Consider the following 19,448-nt stretch of genomic DNA (forward strand, 5'->3'; position numbering starts at 1 on the left):
GACTTTACAGCCGTGCCTGTTAAATGTTTTAATATGGTGTTTTATTCAAAGATAAAAAAAAACAAAACAGTGCTTTAGGATGCTGTTTGACCAGAAGCAAATGTCTGCTCACTCTGATACATAATTGAATAATAAAACCTGATATCATCCTATGTTGTACAGACAATAAAGGTGTTTTATCGCCACTGTTACATTGTATCACACCTCCTCTCAGATGAGAGGTAGAGCAGAGCACAGTGAAACCTGAGCCTCATTAAAGTGCAGCGCTGACTTTTCCTGCCTCTCTTTTGTTAACAGCATCCTTTCCCCCATTCATCTGTTTCAGGACTCAGATTCACTTCACAGTGGCCATTGATTTCACTGCATCAAATGGTGAGTGTTTTGACTACATCACCCTGTTCTGCTTCCATTTCTGTCCTCTGATGTATGACTGTGGCATTTTCCATGAATCAAAGATGGGGCTGGAGTTTTCTCCCTGCTTGTCATGTCTTTTCGCTTTTTTTTTTATTGAAGTTTTACATGAACACTAAGCACTTGCCTAAACTAAGTCAAGTACACTTAGTTCTTTTTTTTAGAAAGTGGAACGAAATAGAGCGAGAAAGAGAAACAACATTTAGAAAAGGTGAAATGAAATTCTGTGCCTAGTACGAAATATTAATAATACATAATGTCCTTTAAAGAGATGACATTGTATATTCTTGTACATATGTAGAGATGGGGAGAAAATCTAACATCGCCATAGACAGTATCTCCACCTAATGACTTGTCCTGGCTTTAAAACAAAACAGAAAACATCCAACCTCAAGATCATACGCTGTCTTTTAATCCAACACATCCTCATACCTAAACGACATATCTCTGTTCACAAAACAACACAAATGCTGCACCATAACAGCGTCGCACGTATTGGACTTTCGTCGTACAGTCGCACTTTGGTTAGGTTTAGGCACTAAAACTACTTGGTCGGGTTTAGGAAACCATCGTGGTTTGGGTTAAAATCAGTATTTTACTTCTATAACTTCCATTTCAAATTAGGCTATGTTACCTGAGTAACTTATGTTACGTTATGTACGTGATGTAACTTCACTAGCTTAGTAAGTTAAAAAAACTCACCGTTGACTTTAGTGCTCACATTGAACACGAACAGCAGTCTCCTAAATGAAAGTCCTGTGCTCGTCTAATCTGATCATCCATCACCACCTCCTCCGTACACGGACTTCTCCTCACTTCCTCCTTTGCTGCTGTATTAATTACTACAGTCGCTAGAGGCCGCCACTTAGCAACAAATGTAAAACAAGGGTCTCAATAACCTGCTTTCATATTTTAACTATATAGTCATTTTCTGATGAGGACAGGCTCCTTTAAAAACCCTCTTTGAAAGTGGTATACATCTATTAAGAGGTTTGTCCAAATAGTGGCTGGTGGAATGTGACAAAGCAGATTCAATCAAGTAACATACCTCAGTACAATATTAAGGCAATTTACTTGAGTATTTCCATGTTATGCTACTTCCAGCTGCAACATTAACATGATGCTGACATGTTAATGCATTAAACACTATAATATACTATACTAATGAACAATATTTGGTACTTTAAGTATATTTTGATGCTAATACTTCTTTTATTTTACTTTAAACTGTTGAGGTCAGAAAATGTTCTTGTAACAGAGTACTTCTACACAGTGGTATTGCTACTTTTACTTAAGTCAGTGATATGAATAGTCAGTCAGTAGCTTCAACCTGATCATTCTGAGGGTATTTTTTCTGCATGTGACATTTTGTCTGACTGGTGCCCGTATAAAAAAAATATATGCAATGTCTCTTTAAATTGAAACAAAGAATTCCAGTATTGCTAACAACCCAGGCAGTCATGTCAAGCTTCACCTCTGTTTCGAACATCCAATTTATTCTTTGCTCACTCTTATGTTTCCTAGCTGTCAGATCGGTCTCTGCCTCATGGTTTGCATTACTGACTCTGACTTCTCTTGTCTTGGAAGGAAATCCATCCCAGTCCACTTCACTGCACTACATGAACCCGTACCAGATGAATGCCTATGCCATGGCGCTGAAGGCTGTGGGAGAGATCATCCAGGACTATGACAGTGATAAGATGTTTCCTGCCCTGGGATTTGGTGCTAAACTGCCCCCTGATGGGAGGGTCTCCCATGAGTTCCCTTTGGTGTGTAAACTACTGGATTATTTCAGACAACTTAGTTTGTAATTCATCCAAATTTTTTATAAAGTTAATCTCCATGTGCCCTCCCCCTGGAGTTTATCTTTGAGTGTGAGAACTAGTTTCATGCAACATGTATGGATAAGCGTGTTTTCATGTGCAATATGGATGTGTGCATCTTGAGATGAATGCTGCTGCTACACCTCTGACATGCATAATTCAGAGTGAATTTCATTTACCTTTTATAGTGCAAATTAGGTTCTGTAAGGCTGAAGGATTCTTAAATCAATTTGGCTTCTCTCAGCCAGCTAATGTGCTCTGGCTGCTGCATAGTACAGTCTAATGAGGAGTCTGTCTACAGGGTAACGTCTGCATCACTCCATGTTTCCATTAAAATTTGCAAATTAAGATTCATCTCACCATATAATTGAAACCCCATTCTTTCATACTCTTGTCTTGTATTTGATTTCAAAAGTAAAGTTACAGTCCTGGCTGGAATATTTGTTACATTGTGTGGTTAGAAATATGGCTCGTAGCTAAGGAAGCTAACCTTTTAAAGCAAAGTTTGACAAGCATATCTCTGGAAGCAAAGTATGTTTTCAAAATGTCATCCCGCTCTCAAAGAGTAACTCCTCACCATCTTTTATGACGGAGCAGCTCTAAACCTTCATGGCTTCAAGATAAAAAAAAATATGATGACCCTGCACCCCATCATCACAGCTGGGAGTAGATAGGTGTGTTCACCCAAATGCTACATCACTTCTGCACTGGAACGAGCATGTAGTCACTAGTTCAATTAATATCTTTGATATCTTACCCAGTACAGAAAGCCGGAAGTGTGTTTAGCTGAGCTTACTGTAGCTTTAGTTGAAAGCAGTCCAAGATGCTTCTTTACCATTCATGTTTTGTTTTTGTTTTTCTCAGAATGGCAACATTGAGAACCCGTACTGTAATGGCATGGAGGGGATTCTTGAAGCGTACCATCAAAGCCTTAAGACGGTTCAGCTGTATGGACCCACCAACTTCGCTCCTGTCGTTAATCATGTGGCAAGGTACAAGCATAACTAACCCACTGAACATCACAAGGCACAGCCGTCCTGTCTGTGAAAGCCAATCTGTAAATAATCTTCAGCAGGGAGACACGCTGTCAGTGAGTGATGGTTTCTCTTTGGATTGAGCAGAACTAATGAAGGGAGAATAAACAATCAACTTCCAGGCGGAGATGAATCGAAATGGTAATCAGGCATGTGTAGTACAGGTGCTATTGCTTTTTAGATGTCTGTGTGAGAGTTTCAAGGTAAGGTGGTGGGATTGGCAGGGGACTTGTAAATGGATTCACGACATGTAGCTTTTTAGCCTTTTGCTGATGAGTCACATTGTTTAGTAAATTAACGTAACTGTGAATGTGGCACCATATGCTTTAATACAACATTACGAAAACTTATTGTAATTGCAAATGGAATAAGTGCAGAAGGTGAATTTGTCTACAAATGGGGCTCCATCACATTAAAAACACAGCAGGCACAATTAGTTCAAAAATGGTCTTCTCAAGATTGAAACAGTAGTGAAATTATAATTTGGCACAGGTGTACTGTCAAGCTGGCACCGAGTTTCCGGTAATGATGACTCATGACTTGGTTTTGGCTTGAATATTAAGGACTCAGGTTTGTGCACTGTTGACCTGAACTTGAATTTTAAGATGAGATTTTCAGCATTTACTTGTATTTCTGGTTTGCTAACAGTTGCTCAATATACCATTTATAAGCAAAAAGTAGCAAGTTCAAGATCGTAAGCAGGAGTAAGCGGTTATGCTGCCCCCTGTAGTTTCGAGCTGCCTTTGAAATCTGGTCGTTTCCTACAAATGATACCTTTAATGTCACAATTCTAACTTATAAAACAGGTTCTAGAAAAATATCCTTCCACAAAATAACAGGATCCACACAGACACCCTGTGCAGAATAGAATAATAAAAAAGTCCCCTGCAGACCTCTTTGCATGATTTCAAGGAATAAAAATGATTCATAAATAAAAATCTTATAGGGACTTTATGCCCAATAAAAAATGACACATTATGGTTTTGAATTGTCTGGGTTGAAAGCAAATGGGGACTTCATGCATTTATAAAACTACACTTTCTGCAGTCTCTTCTTGCCTACAGGGCGCAGTTTAACTAAGAGTGCAGTAAAACTCAAATACTGAATTTTATTCACTAAGATGTTGCAGACCATTAGTGTCTCAGCTACTCAGAGCAAGTGAAATAGGTCATGCAGTTAAGCAATGATAAAAAGATTAAAATGACTCTTTACATGACCAGAAACAGACTTTAACATGAGATGTTGAGCAGAACATGTGAGTCTTTTTTTAACTGTGGGTTCTGCGTGCAGCACAAGCATAAGTGAAAGCAGATAACTCTCTAAAATGGATATAAGATGTAGCTGCAGAATACAAACTAGAAGTTCTATATTCTCATTTAAGGAGGAATCTAAAAATCTATAAAACAATATTGTGTTTTGTGCTTCAGACTCCTATCTGCAAATTATTTTTTAGGAATCCAATTAGCTTCCACAAAGTGGTCGCTAATCTTCCTTGGGTCCTTGTAAACACAACAACAAAACATACAAATTATAATTGCTACTGAGGTCAAATATCTCCAGTGAGTGTTGCACATACTGTTGTGCTGTAGATGAGGAAGACAAATGTCTCTTTAATCCCCTGAACACCCGTCATCGCTCTTGCCTTGTCACTAACAGGGCACGCTCTTTGATTAAAATGTCAGCGCCTCACAATCAAATTTACCGAACTGAGAGCGAGAGTAAAGGCCGACCTCTGACCTGTCCTTGGCTCTCGGTGTAATCGGCCACGTTTTCTCCCCTCTTGCTCATCAAGTCTGGTCAATTGAGTGCTTGGCAATCAATAATGTTCTGAAAGAATAAGACTGCAGCACTTGCATAAACAGTTTAATAAATTATTCATAGCCAGAAGCCAGCAATGGGCGATTGAAACTAGGCCACACTCACTGTGGTGTCTCTGATGGGTTTCATAATAGTGTCTGGATAGACCTCTGAGACGTGAAGAGCTATGCAGCATATTTTACTTCTTTACGTGTCTATATTCAGCCTTTGTGTCACATGCTTGGTGGAGGGGAGTTGTTTCTGAAGATCATGTTTTTTTAATGTTTTTTTTTAATAATCTCTGGCTTAGTGGTGGTTGCTCTGCTTCTCTTAGATTTTCTCTGTGGTTGAAGGTTTCTGTGACTCCATGAACATATAGTCTGCAGCTGTTTCTTTAAACTTGATCTGTGTGTCTTAAACCACTATGTGCTGATGATTTCTCTGTCTCAGGTATGCAGCGGCAGTACAGGACGGATCTCAGTACTTTGTCTTGCTCATCATCACTGATGGCGTCATATCAGACATGGCTCAGACCAAGGAGGCCATAGTGAATGTAAGTGCTGCTAGAACACTACCTGGAGGACGTTCACCTCTCTGTCTCTCTCCCTTCCCCTTGCCTCTGCAGGGCACCGACATCGCAGGTGCTTTTAGCTTACTGTGGCACTTCTCTCAGGCTTTCTGTTTCTTTGAGCGGTGTATAAGCCAGTGGCACTAGATTTGAGGATTTATGGGATGTTTTCTGCTCCACTTGTCTCACCTCCTGTGCTCGGCCGCTCTGTTTGTCCAATATTTTTCCTTTTTATTGAGACCCTCGGGAGGCTGAGGGGCTCAGCTGAGATTCACTCTCAGGTCAACAGGTTCACTTTATTAGAGGCGAGGGTATTATCTAGCGCACCATCTAAGGCACCTGTTTGCTCAGACATTACAGTGTCATCGTGTTTATCTTATGTGTTTGCTGCATGCTGCATATTTTGTGTCATTTCGAGTTGGAATATGGCTGCACACTCAGTGAGTCATCACAGCGACACGGTGCTCTGACCCCCAGCAGACTGGGTTTAAAGGGAATTTGCGACTGTTAATCAAACCATTCGAACAGCCACACCTTCCTTTTAAGATCTTGTCTGCTGCTCTGCACTGCTGACTGCTGCCGTGTCCACCTCACGCCTCCCAGCTTGGACCTCGTCTTCCCACAGAGCAACGACTGAATGACCTGCCTCACTTGGCATTTAGCCTTCGTCCTGAGATGAATCATAAGGAAAGAGTTACGTGCAACGCTCATCTCTGCAGCTTTGGTTTCTTATGTGCGCTCTCTGATGCTGTTGTGTATTTTTAGAGACTGAACATTGGAGATATCTGTTGCTGATGTTACAAGTAGTGCTACTCACCAAACTGTACTGTAACGTTAACTCTGGTTTAGTTCAGCTGTCAGTGACTCATATGTCCTCACATCTAACAGGACAGCCTCTAGGGACATCTTCCCTATGATGCTTTTTTTTTTGAGCCTCAAATTTAATTTCAGGATTTTAAATTATAAAAGAGGGTCCCTATCTCTGACCCGATATGCCAGAACATAAATTGATTTGTGCCCAGGTATTAAATTATGTCTCCGGCTGTCAGTTTGTTGTCTGGATGGGACGCTGGCTCGACCGGTAACTTCATAAAGTCCATCAATATTTTAAAATTTAGACACACTGAAATAACTGCAAAGCAAACGTTTCACCTGTCTGGCCAACTTTGGACTCTTATTGACTAAAAGATAACTGAATGTCCTTATTTTGTCACCTTAATTATTATATTACCAAAGTCATAATCAAGCCAGCAGATTTAGATGCATGTCACTAAATTAACTCTGACTATAAACACTGTATATAGTCTTGAAGACTCTACAAGCTGATGTAACCCTCTCTTCTTCACTGTTCTTACCATTAATCTCTTCATCCCCACCATCATTACAAACTCTTGCTGTTCAGCCAAGCTTTTGTTAAACCTAGTGAACCCAGAGTTTCCGAAGTTATCAGATATGTCAGGCTTGATTCTGAGGAAATTTGTATTAAATGATGCATGAGACAGCTTGGCACAATAAAAAGGCAAACATATGCTCTTCTGCTTTACTGTGACTTTAAGGGGAAATTAATTGAGAAAAATGGTATTAAATACATGCAATAAAGAACCTGGATGCTAAAGTGTGAGCATTTCTCAGCCCTGTCGCCAGGATAAAATGTTGGCAGTTAATGTTTCTGCAAACCACTGATACCTGCGCATTTGTATGCATCATAGGCTACATACCATATTGACATTTCATTAAAACGTGTTGATCACATTCACATTAAATGCTTATGACCTGACTGTCATCTCTGGATTGAAGGGGATGGTGGTGGAGTTACAGGTGAAAAGGCTTTCAAACCAGTGACCGCTGTTCGCTACTATGTTTCAACATTTGTAAGTGTGAAACAAGTGAATGTTTTTGACGAGGGATTACGGTATTTCATCGTTCTTAAGTGTGACACCACTGGATATTTAACCCTAACTACCCCTAGTTAAGAGGTTTGGGTGCCTAAACCTAACAGAGCACAAGCACAGTGTTGTCACATCAAATGTAAAATTGAACCTAAAGAAATGTAAAGTTGCAACATAAAGAAATGTAAAGTTTTAGCATATCCGTAGTTTGCAGAAATGAACATTGCCAACATTTAATCTGGCAATTGGGTTTAATTTGCACTGTAAACATCGATCTACGATGGACACAAACAATATTATTTTAGTACCAATTCATTCGCCTTTTGGCTAATGTGACCAACCGGAAAAATTATTTTATACTGTCTTTTAAAAAAATTGATTAAATGCTTATTTTGAGAACATGTAACTGTGAAGGACTGTATGTTTATCTCGGTTCTGTGAAGTGAGAGGTATGACAGAGAATGTGCTCAGACAATTTGATGGCGTGAGATCCCCTGAGTGACTTTACTGTACACGTAAAGTAACAAATGGTGTAGACTAAATAATTCAGCTCTGGATACAGAATCTGATTTGGCATTTAAAGGCACTGTATGTGCTTGCGGGGTCTTGTGTTGCTGGGAACAGAATGTATGCATTTCATGTGGGAGCAAGAGGTCACGGGGAATGAGACTGGCAGAGAGGGGAAGATAAAATGGGAAAAGAGATGGAGGGATGAATAATGATAGAGAACATGGAGAGGGTGGTTCTCCTCAGTCTATTTACTCTATCTGTGACAGGCCGCTCCCCTCGGGAGGTTTTTCCAGGAAAGCTGACCTACTTTTGCCCCTGTAAATGCATTTCTACCACAAGCATGTATCATTCATTCATGCCGCAGCTTTCACATTTTTCACATCTGGGCTGTGGTTAAGGTCCATGTAGAGGAGAAACCTGTACGCCTGAAACAGGCAGGACATGCAGCTTTTCTGTAACAGTACTCGAAAGATTTCTATATGAAAACATCATGAAAAAGTTATGCTAGACTTAGTGATGCAAGTGTGTAGGATGAGGTAATCATGTTTTATGAATAAAGAGTTTGACCTCGTTCGTGTTTGTACATTTTTCTGATTTCCTTATTTTGCTCTGAGTCCAGGACGTTGAACCTTATCTGCTTTAACACTTTTCACTTCATTTGGTAGGAGCAGCCTGTAAAATGTTTACACTGTGTACTAGTTAGTTAATTATATTATGATGTTGTAACAACCTCAGGGCCGCTGAGTTGTATAATGTACTTTATAATTTCCTTCAGTCCCTGGACAAAACAAACTATGCAACATAATATGGTGCGAAACAAAGTCAAAAAAGAATATGAAGCTATCCAGCATTTGCGTTAATCTCATTTTATCTTGTTCAGTATTGTTTCTGTCTCTGGAGGTCTGTGCCTGCAGATTTATGCTGACTTTGCCGAATGAGAAGTGTGTATTGTGTATTGTGAGGAGAATACAAATAACCAGAAATGTATCCCCTTCACACACTGATAAAATGTCTGATGATGTCAAGCTGTTTTCAGAGAACACAGTACAGTGTGTGCTCTTTCAGGCACCTGAGTGACAACTGACTGTTTGTTCTTCTTGTTCATGACAGGCAGCTAAACTCCCCATGTCTATCATCATTGTTGGAGTTGGCCAAGCTGAGTTCGATGGTGAGAAAAATAGCTAGAGCTCTGCAGGGAGCAGATGTGTGTGGAAGACAGGTTGTGGTGTGTGGTCTGCACCAGGATGATTTGCACAGCAACCATTGTACATGTTTATCAGTTCACTGTTCAGTTCATGTTTTTTTGATAGATTATTTTTCATCAAACATCTTCTCTCCGTAGCCATGGTTGAGCTGGATGGTGACGACATCAGGATTTCCTCACGGGGGAAGTTGGCAGAGAGAGACATTGTACAGGTGAGATGTTTCTAATGTTTTGTCTAATCTCTGTTTGTCATTGGACCATTTTTGTTACCATTTTAGGCCGTGACTATAAATGGCCTTTATGTGATCACAAAGTAAGATATCCCAACAACTACAGGCTGGATTGTTTTGATAGTTTAGGTCCTGACAAAATCATCCTTTAGTTTACTGAAGTTTACTGAACACATACAACCTCATGAGTTTTCTTATCCACACTCAACTCACACACAATTCAGACAGTTGGATTTTGATTAAATGCTACTGTACCATAAAGTACCATCAAATATGTATGATCAAATATTTTACTTAAGTAATCAAGAAAGGGAGTTAAATCAGGTACTATTCTTTATTTATTTTTTACAGAAATACTTCATCTGTGTCTTATGTGTTGATCAGAATTGTGATTAAAATTTTGGGTGGGCCCCAGAAGATTTTCGGATTTGAAATTGGGCCGTGTCACTCTTAGGTTTGAGAATGGCTGCTCTAAAGTATTAAGGGGCCAGGAGTCTATGCATGTATCTTTATAGTATGTGCCTCCTCTGAAGCTACAAATGGTATATATAGCAGCTCCAGACATGCCACAAGAAGACCCCAGTTCCTTATACAGACGACATTAAGGGAGTTGCAGAGAGCTTCAGATATCTGCTGTATTTCAGGAACAAACATCCAGCTAAGCCATCTCTGCTCCACTGTGATTCCAACTCTCTAAAACAGTGAATGAAGTACAGCAATTTCATTGCAGCATTGTGTAATAGGACAAGGCGAAACAGAAGGTACCTGGTTGTAAATCCTATTTTGAATGCTGTGCTGTACCACAAACACAGCTACTGTGGAGTATGTGAACAAAGTAGAATATGTATGATACATTAATTTGGTGCTGCAGTAAAGCTATCAACAGGTGAACTATAAATCAGTTTCATGTTTTAGTTTATTTCATTTATATAGCAGTTTAGAAAGCAAACAGGTTTTGCACCAAAGTGCCTCAAAGAAGCATAAAGGCAGACGTGTGTATTACAGATGCGGAAGTAAAGCAAAAAAAATAAGTATCACATTAGAAATGGTGACAGGAAAGGCAAAATTTAAAAAGCTTCCTCAATTTCGCTGAAAGTTTTTATGCTCGCTTGAGGAAGTTCAAAAAATGTAATGCTACTGTCAAGAGAAGATGATGAAGAAGGTGTTTTCCGCTGTCAGCATCTTCCCAGATAATCCCATAACATGCAAAAACATGGCCAATACTAGCTGACATTAAAGAATGATTACAACTTCACCTCTCAATTTTCCTCCCCTCAATAGCAAAGGTGAAGGGTTTTTTTTCTTCTTTTTTATTGGCGGTTGGCAAACTGCTCTTGTTTCCAGTTCCTGATGTCATTGTGCTTATCAAAGCCATGTGTAATGTAGTGAGAGCCTTTGACTTTTTGTTCCTTTTATGTGACATTTAAAACATTTTGCTTTAAAGTTGCTTGACAATTACATGTAAACATGATTATTGTCAGGTATAATGGGCCTAATAGAAGGACTTTACCTTTACTTTACTTTACTTTTGAACGTTCTTTTCAGTCATAGATTTCTTTCCCATGTCACAACAGTTTGTCCCGTTCAGAGACTACATGGACCGCACAGGCAACCACGTGCTGAGCATGGCTCGGCTGGCGAAAGACGTACTGGCCGAGATCCCCGACCAGCTGATCTCCTACATGAAGAGCAGAGCTATTAAACCGAACCCCGTCCCACCGGCTTACTCGACCGCCGACCAACCCCAGACCAACCCCGTCTGAACCCCACACAAGGCTCCACGTTGGCATGGGGCAGGGTCGGGATTGATGGGAACCCGCCTTCACACCTGTCCTTTGGGAGAATGGAGACGCTTTGGAGGCCCTTTTCGTAAACATTAAATAGAGATGATGAGACTCCATTTTTGTTAGGGAGCAATATAAGACTGCTTTGGGGCAAGCTGCTGATGATCAGGGAGTTTTTTTCTCTCAGAGTGTTTGGGGGTTTGAGAGCGCTGGAGAGGAGTCCGATGATGAAGGGAGGTTTTAGTCGTTCGCTGTCAAAGCTGTCAAAGTGGTGATGTTATGGATAGCAAGTAAACCAGTAGAGAGAGCCTGTTTGAAGGCGTAAATATATTAGAATGTGCCAGTGTGTATCATGTTTGTGATACCTTTTGGAATCGATGTGTTAAACTAGGAAATCACGTGTATACTAATTTATTTATTTATTTATTGCAGAAATAATTTATTCCTTCGAGGGGGTTTTAAGGGTGGGGATGAAAGTCATATTTCCCCTGTAGTTTTCCATCTTATATTTTGTGACCAGGTTAATAAAAATCTCCCCATTTCTACTTTGATAAGGACTGTAATATAAAAGCATGTGATAAAACCTATTAAGCAGTTTATGAATCATTTTCACTGATGGATAATTTTTGATTGCAAGCTGTTATATATAGAGGACCTGCTGTGAGCTGTCGCCATACCGATTATCCAGCACCACGTCTTATATGTATTTCTAATATTTATATTAACAGAATGCACTAATTACTGTCCAAATAAAAAGCACAAAGGTTAAACTGTTGATAAGCTTAAAAATATATATATTATTTTGAAGGAACCAACAGCTGCCACAATGAAAATAATGGAAAGGACCCCATAATTGTGTTTTCAGCACATCGTCTTCCACCATCATTTTAAACAAGACGACAACAGGAAAAATGACTTTTCTGATTTATTTAAATTAGCTCGTATTTATCATAAAAACAGGATGTTTACAGAACAATAGATGAATAATTCAGAGCACATTTTCGCTTTCCCTGTTAGTACACAGAGAGGTAAATCTGCTTAAGTCCCGCTGCCATATCTCATTCGTCATCTCGCTGCTCGTGTTACTTCCCATTATATTTGTTGTGGTTACAGTTTATTGTCTGGGATTTTGCTCGGTGCTGTTCAAGGACCCTACAAATAAGACTGATGTCAACTAATACCCACTTTAAATAGATTTGCTTCCCCAGAAAGAATAATCATTAATCAGCAACAAGAGTATGAGATATTTGGGGCGATGAATGTTTTTAAAAATAAGTCAAAGAAAACAACTGATTGCACAAAAGAAAAGCCGATACAAGTCCATCATTTCTGATTCATCCAGTGTCTCGTGTATGCATTTTGTTTTCTGTGTTTCACGCTTTAATTAATTGATTGTTCCCAGAAAACATTGTTTTAAACCGATTAACAACAGCCCATTTTATAACAAAACATTGGGATACCATTTTAATACCTGAGACGCAATCTCACAATTCTGTTTAAAGGTTTAATTCCAGCCAATTGTTGATAGTTTCCCAATTGTTCACTGCATTTCTTTTTAGTGACTGCGTACAAATTTTGTGAGGACAAGTTACTGACATTGTGGAACAGTTGTGTACATCCTAATTTATAGTGATCATCTTTTTCATTAGTCTCTCTCAGTCACTCAATATCTCGATCCAAATGTGCCTACTATATGGAAACATATCCAAATTCAGTTACCCAGGTGTTACTCTGCCAGCAGCAGCAGCAGGTCTCATGTTAAAGATGTACACACAGAAAATGTTAGTGATGATAAACCTGTAAAAGATTAGGACTATTACAGCTGCAGAGGCCGACCAGTGTTCTGTACTTTTTTATACTTAACAGCTCTTCAGTAATGATCTTTGAAATAATGAAAGTTAACAGTGTCGCTGAGCCTTGTTGTACAATATTCAAAGTCAAGACTTGTTTACAATTCAACTGTGGCTACTTGCATTGCCTCAAGGAAAAAAGTAAACATTCATGGGTTTCATTAAGAAAGTGAGTTCATCTTTGATCTGATGTGTTTGTGCATTATTCAGTCTTATTTTGTACTTAGAGCGTTTCATCGACGGACACCGGAGAGCGAACAAAGATTTGTCATGTTGTTCTCCGGGCTGAGTTCTCACTGTTTAGTTTAGTGTCTAAGCGCGTCATGTTGCTTTATGATCTTAGTTAGGCTTAGTTCAATGTTCTCTGACTCCCATTGCTTTAGTGCTCTCAGAGAGAAGAAGATATAGAGTCTGATGATTCTGCAGAAACTCAGTCCAGAGGCAGTGAACTCCTTCTGTCACAGGCCCAGATCCATATTTGGCTTTTTCTTTTTTTTTCTTTTCCTTTTTTAAATTTTTCATTAGTGATGACATTCTCTCCCTCAGAAGACAAAGCAGTGTTTAATCTGCTGCCAAACTCACTTGTTCATCACGAGTGAAACGAGGCCATTTAGTTTTAGTTGCATAACACATAAATACCAGAATACCTCTACAGAAAGCCATTCAAGCCAAAAATAAATAATTAATACACAGTGAAGACCTTTCTTATGAATATATTTAAAGTATTATATATTAACAAGTTAAATATTTGATATATTTACTTTACTTTAACCTCTTCAAATTCTACTATTCTGTTTTTTATGCTTTTCACATTTTCCCTCAATCACAGGGTAATCATTACTGACAGATAATTAATTAGGTAAAGGAAGTCGTTTGGCAGCCGTGTTAAGTCACCATCATCATGCAGCTCATGAACTGTGAGTGCAGTTAGGGCTGTATGTTGTGTGCAACTTTTCAGAGATGTTTTGTGATTAATTCTAATTTAAATTAGTTCAAATGGCTTTTTTGGCTGTGCTACTGAGATGATAACAAGCTACAATCTTTTTGTTCTCTCTCCTGAGGACTATTTCCTCCACAGGGAAATCAAAAATCTACTCATCAATAAATATGAAAAATGAGCACAGTAATGACACTTATGCAATTGTTTAAAACATCACATTATTATTAAATATATTTTCCAGTCTAAAAGATGTCTCTCCAACACTACAATTATGTCTTTTCTCTCGGTGGAATTGGCTTTGATTATTCCTTCATTTTGATTTTCTTTGAGGCTGATCTCTGATAATGTACATAAGCCCCGTATACAGAACACTCAGTGCCAAAATGTGTTCAGTTGTTGAACTTGGCCTCTTTAGACAATGTGCATGTTTGTGCCAAAACGGCAGGAAGTTTGGTAGTCTGCCTTCATTTCACCTGATTATTGCATCTGCCATGTGCTTCATTTGTTACTTTGGATGTTTTTTAAGAGATAACAGCCATCTCGAGCATGTTGCATCTCTGGTTTCTGTCCATTCTGTTCCTATGAGACACATACTGTATGGGTTCTTGCCACTACTCCTGTTTTATCCCAGGTTGTTTACATACCTCTCTTGGTCTCTGACTTGCATGCTGAATAATTTCCAAACCAGGTGTTGGACATGATATTGTCGTCATACTGTGGTTTGTGAAATGCTTTGTAATGGATTGCCTTAACTGAAGATTAATAAAATATTGACAACTTTGGCAGAATGCAAGATGGGGTTTTTTTGTGTTTGGTCACTTTGAGATACAGCAAATATGTCAGAACTTTGAACACTTTTAACTTTAAAGGAGACATATTCTGCTCATTTTCAGGTTCATAATTTTATTTTTGGGTTACCAGTAGAATAGGTTTACATGCTTTATGGCCAAAAAATCTGGTCAGTTTTCTCATACTGTACTCTCTGGTCTTTCAGCACTGTATTCCCCCTCTGTCTTAAACTCCTCCTCTGATTGGTCAGCTCACACATGCCTGAGATGGCACTGCTAACAGCAACAGAGCAGCTGCGCTAAATCAATTCTTACGTGACAAACCAAACACTTGGCATAACATATGCAAATGTGTAACATGGTGACGTAGGTGATGTCACAAAGTCAGCAGGTGAACGCAGAACCTTTCTCACGTAACACAAAATAAGTTCTCACTCTAAGTGAACAATTATAGAAAGCTCAAAAGAAGCAGCTGTTTTAATGCTCAGAAATGTTTTTAATCTTTTCAATGCTGATGTTAAATCAGCATTAAAACACAATAAAAAAGTCACAATAAAAAAGACTGTTAGGTGGACTCTTCCTCCATTAACTCCACTTCTAAAAGTGGCCTAGCGTCACGAGACAAAGTGTACTCAGTCATGTTGGGGAGTCCGTGCACTACGCAGCAGCTGAGGGCGCTGCGGAAAATCTCCATGTCACAGGCCTCAGACCACTCATCCGTCATCACGTTGTAGTACTCAACGTTAGAGCAGGTGGTGAAGCCGTTGAAGCCACCCACAACAAATAGCAGATCGTTGATCACTTCGATGCCCAAGTTGCTGCGGGTGGTCAACATGGAGGACACTTCGTGCCAGGTGTTGGTGTGGAGATCGTAGGCCTCAGCGCTACGCAGACAGTTGCTGCCATCGAAGCCACCGACCTGTGAGAGGAAATGTTGAATAAATGGTGTTTAAATGAAGATGGAAACAGTTTCTCAGCACATGGACCTCAATGTACAATCTACAAGACAGGTTGGCACGAAATTGGTACAGACATTTGGTCTCAAGACATTTATGTACTCACTGCAAAGATGCGGTCTGCATATGCCGCGATGCCAGCTCCACTGCGCTGGCTGTTCATGGGGGCGATCATAGTCCACTTGTTGGTTTCCGGGCTGTAACATTCACAGGTATCCAGGCACTCATTTCCACTGAAACCTCCACAAATGTAGATCTAGGAAGCACAGGAGGGACTTTAAGTTATTAAGCACTTCTCAACTTCAAATGTTGACTTTGTTCCTTGTATTAACACAAATACCAGCGTCTAAATCTAATAGTTCAACTGAAAAATATATTGCAGCTGATCCGATGATATTGCAGCTGTCGGCTGATAAATAATATAAATTGCAGAACAGAAAGGCAAAAGATATTGAGGTGATTTAGAAACGTGCCACCATTGCATTGTCCGTAGGGGATCACTTAGAAGTTTATTTTTCCAATTGTAAAAATGCTCAGTAGGCCAACACAATCTTGCTCAGTGTAGCCAAACTGTTTTGCAAACATGTTTCAGCTCTCTTAACATGCCAATGTTAGCAGCAGATGTTTGTGAATGCTGTCTGTCTCAACTAACCATTGAACTACTGACCCCAATATCCCCAGACTCCCATAACAAATCCAATGATTTTAAGAGTTTATTGAGTGAGGATAAACTTACAAACTTTGCAAACAAACTGCGACAAATTCTAATTCATTCATGAATTCTTGTGAATTCAGTATTATATGCAATACATTAAGTCGTTTCTTCACTTGTATAAAGAGTCTTCTGCTTATGCTTCTGTTTGTAAGTTGCTGAGTTGGGAGAAACTTAACTCTGTAAATGTTGTCTGCAACAAAACTGTTTAGGCTGTCTTGGTAATTTGTCAAATGTTATACATGAAGATATTTCTTTATTTGTATAAAAAACTCGTTGTTCAACTGATGCTACATGTCAAGAATGAGGAAGTCAGATCACAATTGGTCACTGGAGGTGTGAACTGAAGGGTTTTGAGTTGTCCACCTGTGATTGGATCACTCAGGATGGATGTTAATACCAAGTCTGAATTCCCTGTAAATCTTGTTCCAAGCAGGTAGAAAATCAAATTAGCAATGTTCCAGTCAGCACCATACATCTCTCTATTACTAGTCCCAGCTGCTCTTTTTACTTCACCAACCTTGTTGTTGAGTGTTGTGCAGCTGGTGTCGCTCCTGATCTCATGCATGGATGGAATGATAGTCCACTGGTTGGTGTTGGGCCTGTAGCACTCTGCAGTCCTGAGGCGTACATGCCCATCATGACCTCCAATGGCATAGATGCATCCGTTCAGCACAGTGATGCACACAAAGCAGCGGCGGTAGTGCATGGGTGCCACCTCCTGCCAGGTGTGTGTGCTCAGATCAAGCCTCTGAACAGTGTTGAAATGCTCCACTCCGTCAAAGCCACCGACACAGTAGACGTACTTGTCAAGGAAGGCAGTGCCGTGATAGGCACGAGGGCACTCCTGATTGTTTGTCAGGTTGATCCAGAGGTCAGCGCGGATGTCATACGCCTCAATGCTGTTAGTTGGATCATCTCCGCTCCAGCCTCCGATGGCCAACAGGATGGCGTTAGGCAGGCGAGGACGAGCGACAGAGTCACGCATGACAAGTGCAGGTGAGGTGAGGCGGTCTTTGTTTTCCATTATCTCTTTCACCATTTGGAAGCACTCAGCGTTGCTCTTCACCAGCTCATTGGACATCACAGTCCCCAGGTCATCCTGACTCATCAAGGCCAGCCGGACCTACACAGAGAATACAAGAGAAAATCTTTAAATTGAACTGCAGTTGCTTCACTTTTCCTACCCGGAAACTCTGCCCTCTTTGTATACAGTCTGTGTTCTAACATGACTTCAAGCTTACAGCTCTTAGTTTGTTTGTAGTGGAGCTACAGGTTTCAAAGCACCCAGGTGATCTTACAGTATTGATGTGTTTGCTGTCACCTAAATCCAAGCTAAAGCTAGTGGCAGAACTTACCTTAGACAAGAGCACAAGCAGGTTTCCTTGTCTTTCTTCAGATCTTTGGGCGATCCAGTGAAGGATGGCCTCGTACACAGTACTCTCCTTGCTCGCATTGAGGTCATCTCTTTCAAGGACGTCAGTGAGTTCCCGCACAGTAAGATCCTGAAACTCTTCACTGGAAACAACCTCCTCAAAGTGATCAAGGATGAACTGGTAGGCCTTGCACTGCAGCTCAAAGCCGGAGAAGATGTTTGTGAAGCGCCAGATGCCGATGCAGTTCTCCGGGCTGAGCTGCTCTCCCAGGAAGTCGCAGCAGGCTCGTACAATGTCCATTACGTTGAACTGATTGGCTGCTATCAGCAGCTCCTGTACATTGTCCTCTGTCACAGAGAGCGAGCCGGTGTATGCAAACTCAATGATAATCTGCATCATGTCAGGAGACAGGTCTGGGATGTTGACAACCTTTTTGTCTGGGGCTGACCAGCGTATGAAGAGAGCTCTGTGGGTCAGGATGAAAACACAGGAGAGGATTGAAAATAAACAGTATTCAACATCTTTCTCTCATCCTCACAATGAGTTATTATTATTTAATTGCAAGTGAGATTTACAGTTTCAGTGCCCTGATGTCATTTTGGGCAAATTGTTTGCTGTTAAACCGTACAACATCCTACCAAAACGTGGGGAGGTCATTTCTAAGTTACATTAGGTCCCCTGGTAAAACTTCTGGATCAACTTGTTTCATCACAACTGCTCATGAATCAAACCAACTAATTGCTTATTGTGATTAATCATGAACCCATCGTTTTGTTTTTCTGCTTATTTAGACGGATATTAATTTATAATCTTCCCCCTGATATCAGATTACTGACTCACCGGAAGTACGAGCTGCATCCACAGAGGATGATCTTGTGGATGGGAAACTCCACATCCTCGACGTTAATGACTGCATCACAAAAGTGGCCCTCCAGACGGAGATCATTAAACACGGAGCCTGGCTGGTCTGAAGATGTGCCTCGGTCACTCATCTTGAGTTTTAGTTTGAAGTTTAGTTTAGTTTAGTTTCCCTCAGTTTCTAGGTTGGTTTGTCTTGAGAGTTTGATCAACAGGTTTGATGAGCGAGGAGAGAAATCTCAAAACACATCATGATGGAATCATAACATCGTCATGACTACAGTCAATTCAAACTGTGTAATGTTATGGTTACAACCATACAGCCACTCGAACATTATTTAATTTGAACATGTAGTTTTTATTTATAACAGTCCAGTTGACCAGTAGCTGGATACTGTTTTATCAAAGTGGCCTCTTTAGTGGGTTGAAGGAAGTTCACAAAACACATAAACACGGCTATGTTTTGTATATATACTAACCCACACTGTAAAAAGTTGCACAATTTTGCTCATAAACACACGAATAGGTGTAAAAACCCTAACTATGTATGATTTTTGTGATAAATATTTTAAGTGAAGTAAAAATGTTGATATTATAATGATATTTTGTGTACTGTAATCACATTACATTTGTATCTAACACAGTGACGTCATGAGTTACTGTTCCTAATTTAAGCAATTTAAAGACTCCTCCTCATGAGGTATACGCATATACATGT

The 19,448-nt window shown here is 39.9% G+C and overlaps 2 protein-coding genes across 3 annotated transcripts in view; one reads left to right on the plus strand and one right to left on the minus strand.

The window, feature by feature from the left end:
* cpne5a (copine Va) overlaps nucleotides 1–14,822 on the plus strand; it is a 77,986-nt gene extending 63,164 nt beyond the window's left edge. For both annotated transcript variants that reach the window (XM_084366636.1, XM_084366635.1), the window contains 7 exons: nucleotides 326–372; nucleotides 1,999–2,180; nucleotides 3,099–3,226; nucleotides 5,516–5,618; nucleotides 9,143–9,200; nucleotides 9,375–9,448; nucleotides 11,041–14,822. In XM_084366636.1, the coding sequence (XP_084222762.1) occupies nucleotides 326–372; nucleotides 1,999–2,180; nucleotides 3,099–3,226; nucleotides 5,516–5,618; nucleotides 9,143–9,200; nucleotides 9,375–9,448; nucleotides 11,041–11,229 (781 nt within the window). In that variant the 3' untranslated portion in view covers nucleotides 11,230–14,822. The remainder of the gene's footprint in view (nucleotides 1–325; nucleotides 373–1,998; nucleotides 2,181–3,098; nucleotides 3,227–5,515; nucleotides 5,619–9,142; nucleotides 9,201–9,374; nucleotides 9,449–11,040) is intronic.
* A 481-nt stretch (nucleotides 14,823–15,303) lies between these two features.
* Nucleotides 15,304–18,979, minus strand: LOC311265148 (kelch-like protein 10). The gene is made up of 5 exons (XM_084366500.1): nucleotides 18,713–18,979; nucleotides 17,855–18,338; nucleotides 17,017–17,622; nucleotides 15,891–16,040; nucleotides 15,304–15,747 (listed from the first exon to the last, which is right to left on the minus strand). Exons 1-5 carry the CDS (start codon nucleotides 18,862–18,864, stop codon nucleotides 15,394–15,396), a joined length of 1,746 nt encoding a protein of 581 aa, XP_084222626.1. The 5' UTR covers nucleotides 18,865–18,979; the 3' UTR covers nucleotides 15,304–15,393.
* Nucleotides 18,980–19,448: the final 469 nt, after the last annotated feature.

This window comes from Pagrus pagrus, assembly GCF_965226575.1.
Source record: "Pagrus pagrus genome assembly, chromosome: 11".
In the NCBI taxonomy this organism is placed as follows: domain Eukaryota; kingdom Metazoa; phylum Chordata; class Actinopteri; order Spariformes; family Sparidae; genus Pagrus; species Pagrus pagrus.

What these genes read in the sequence shown, in the direction of transcription:
- LOC311265148 (XM_084366500.1), bottom strand. Translation starts at nt 18,864, where the DNA reads ATGAGTGACCGAGGCACATCTTCAGACCAGCCAGGCTCCGTGTTTAAT. An exon ending in TGCTTGTGCTCTTGTCTAAG is followed by an intron (nt 17,623 to 17,854) that starts GTAAGTTCTGCC and finishes TTCTCTGTGTAG; the next exon opens with GTCCGGCTGGCCTTGATGAG. An exon ending in GCACAACACTCAACAACAAG is followed by an intron (nt 16,041 to 17,016) that starts GTTGGTGAAGTA and finishes TGTGCTTCCTAG; the next exon opens with ATCTACATTTGTGGAGGTTT.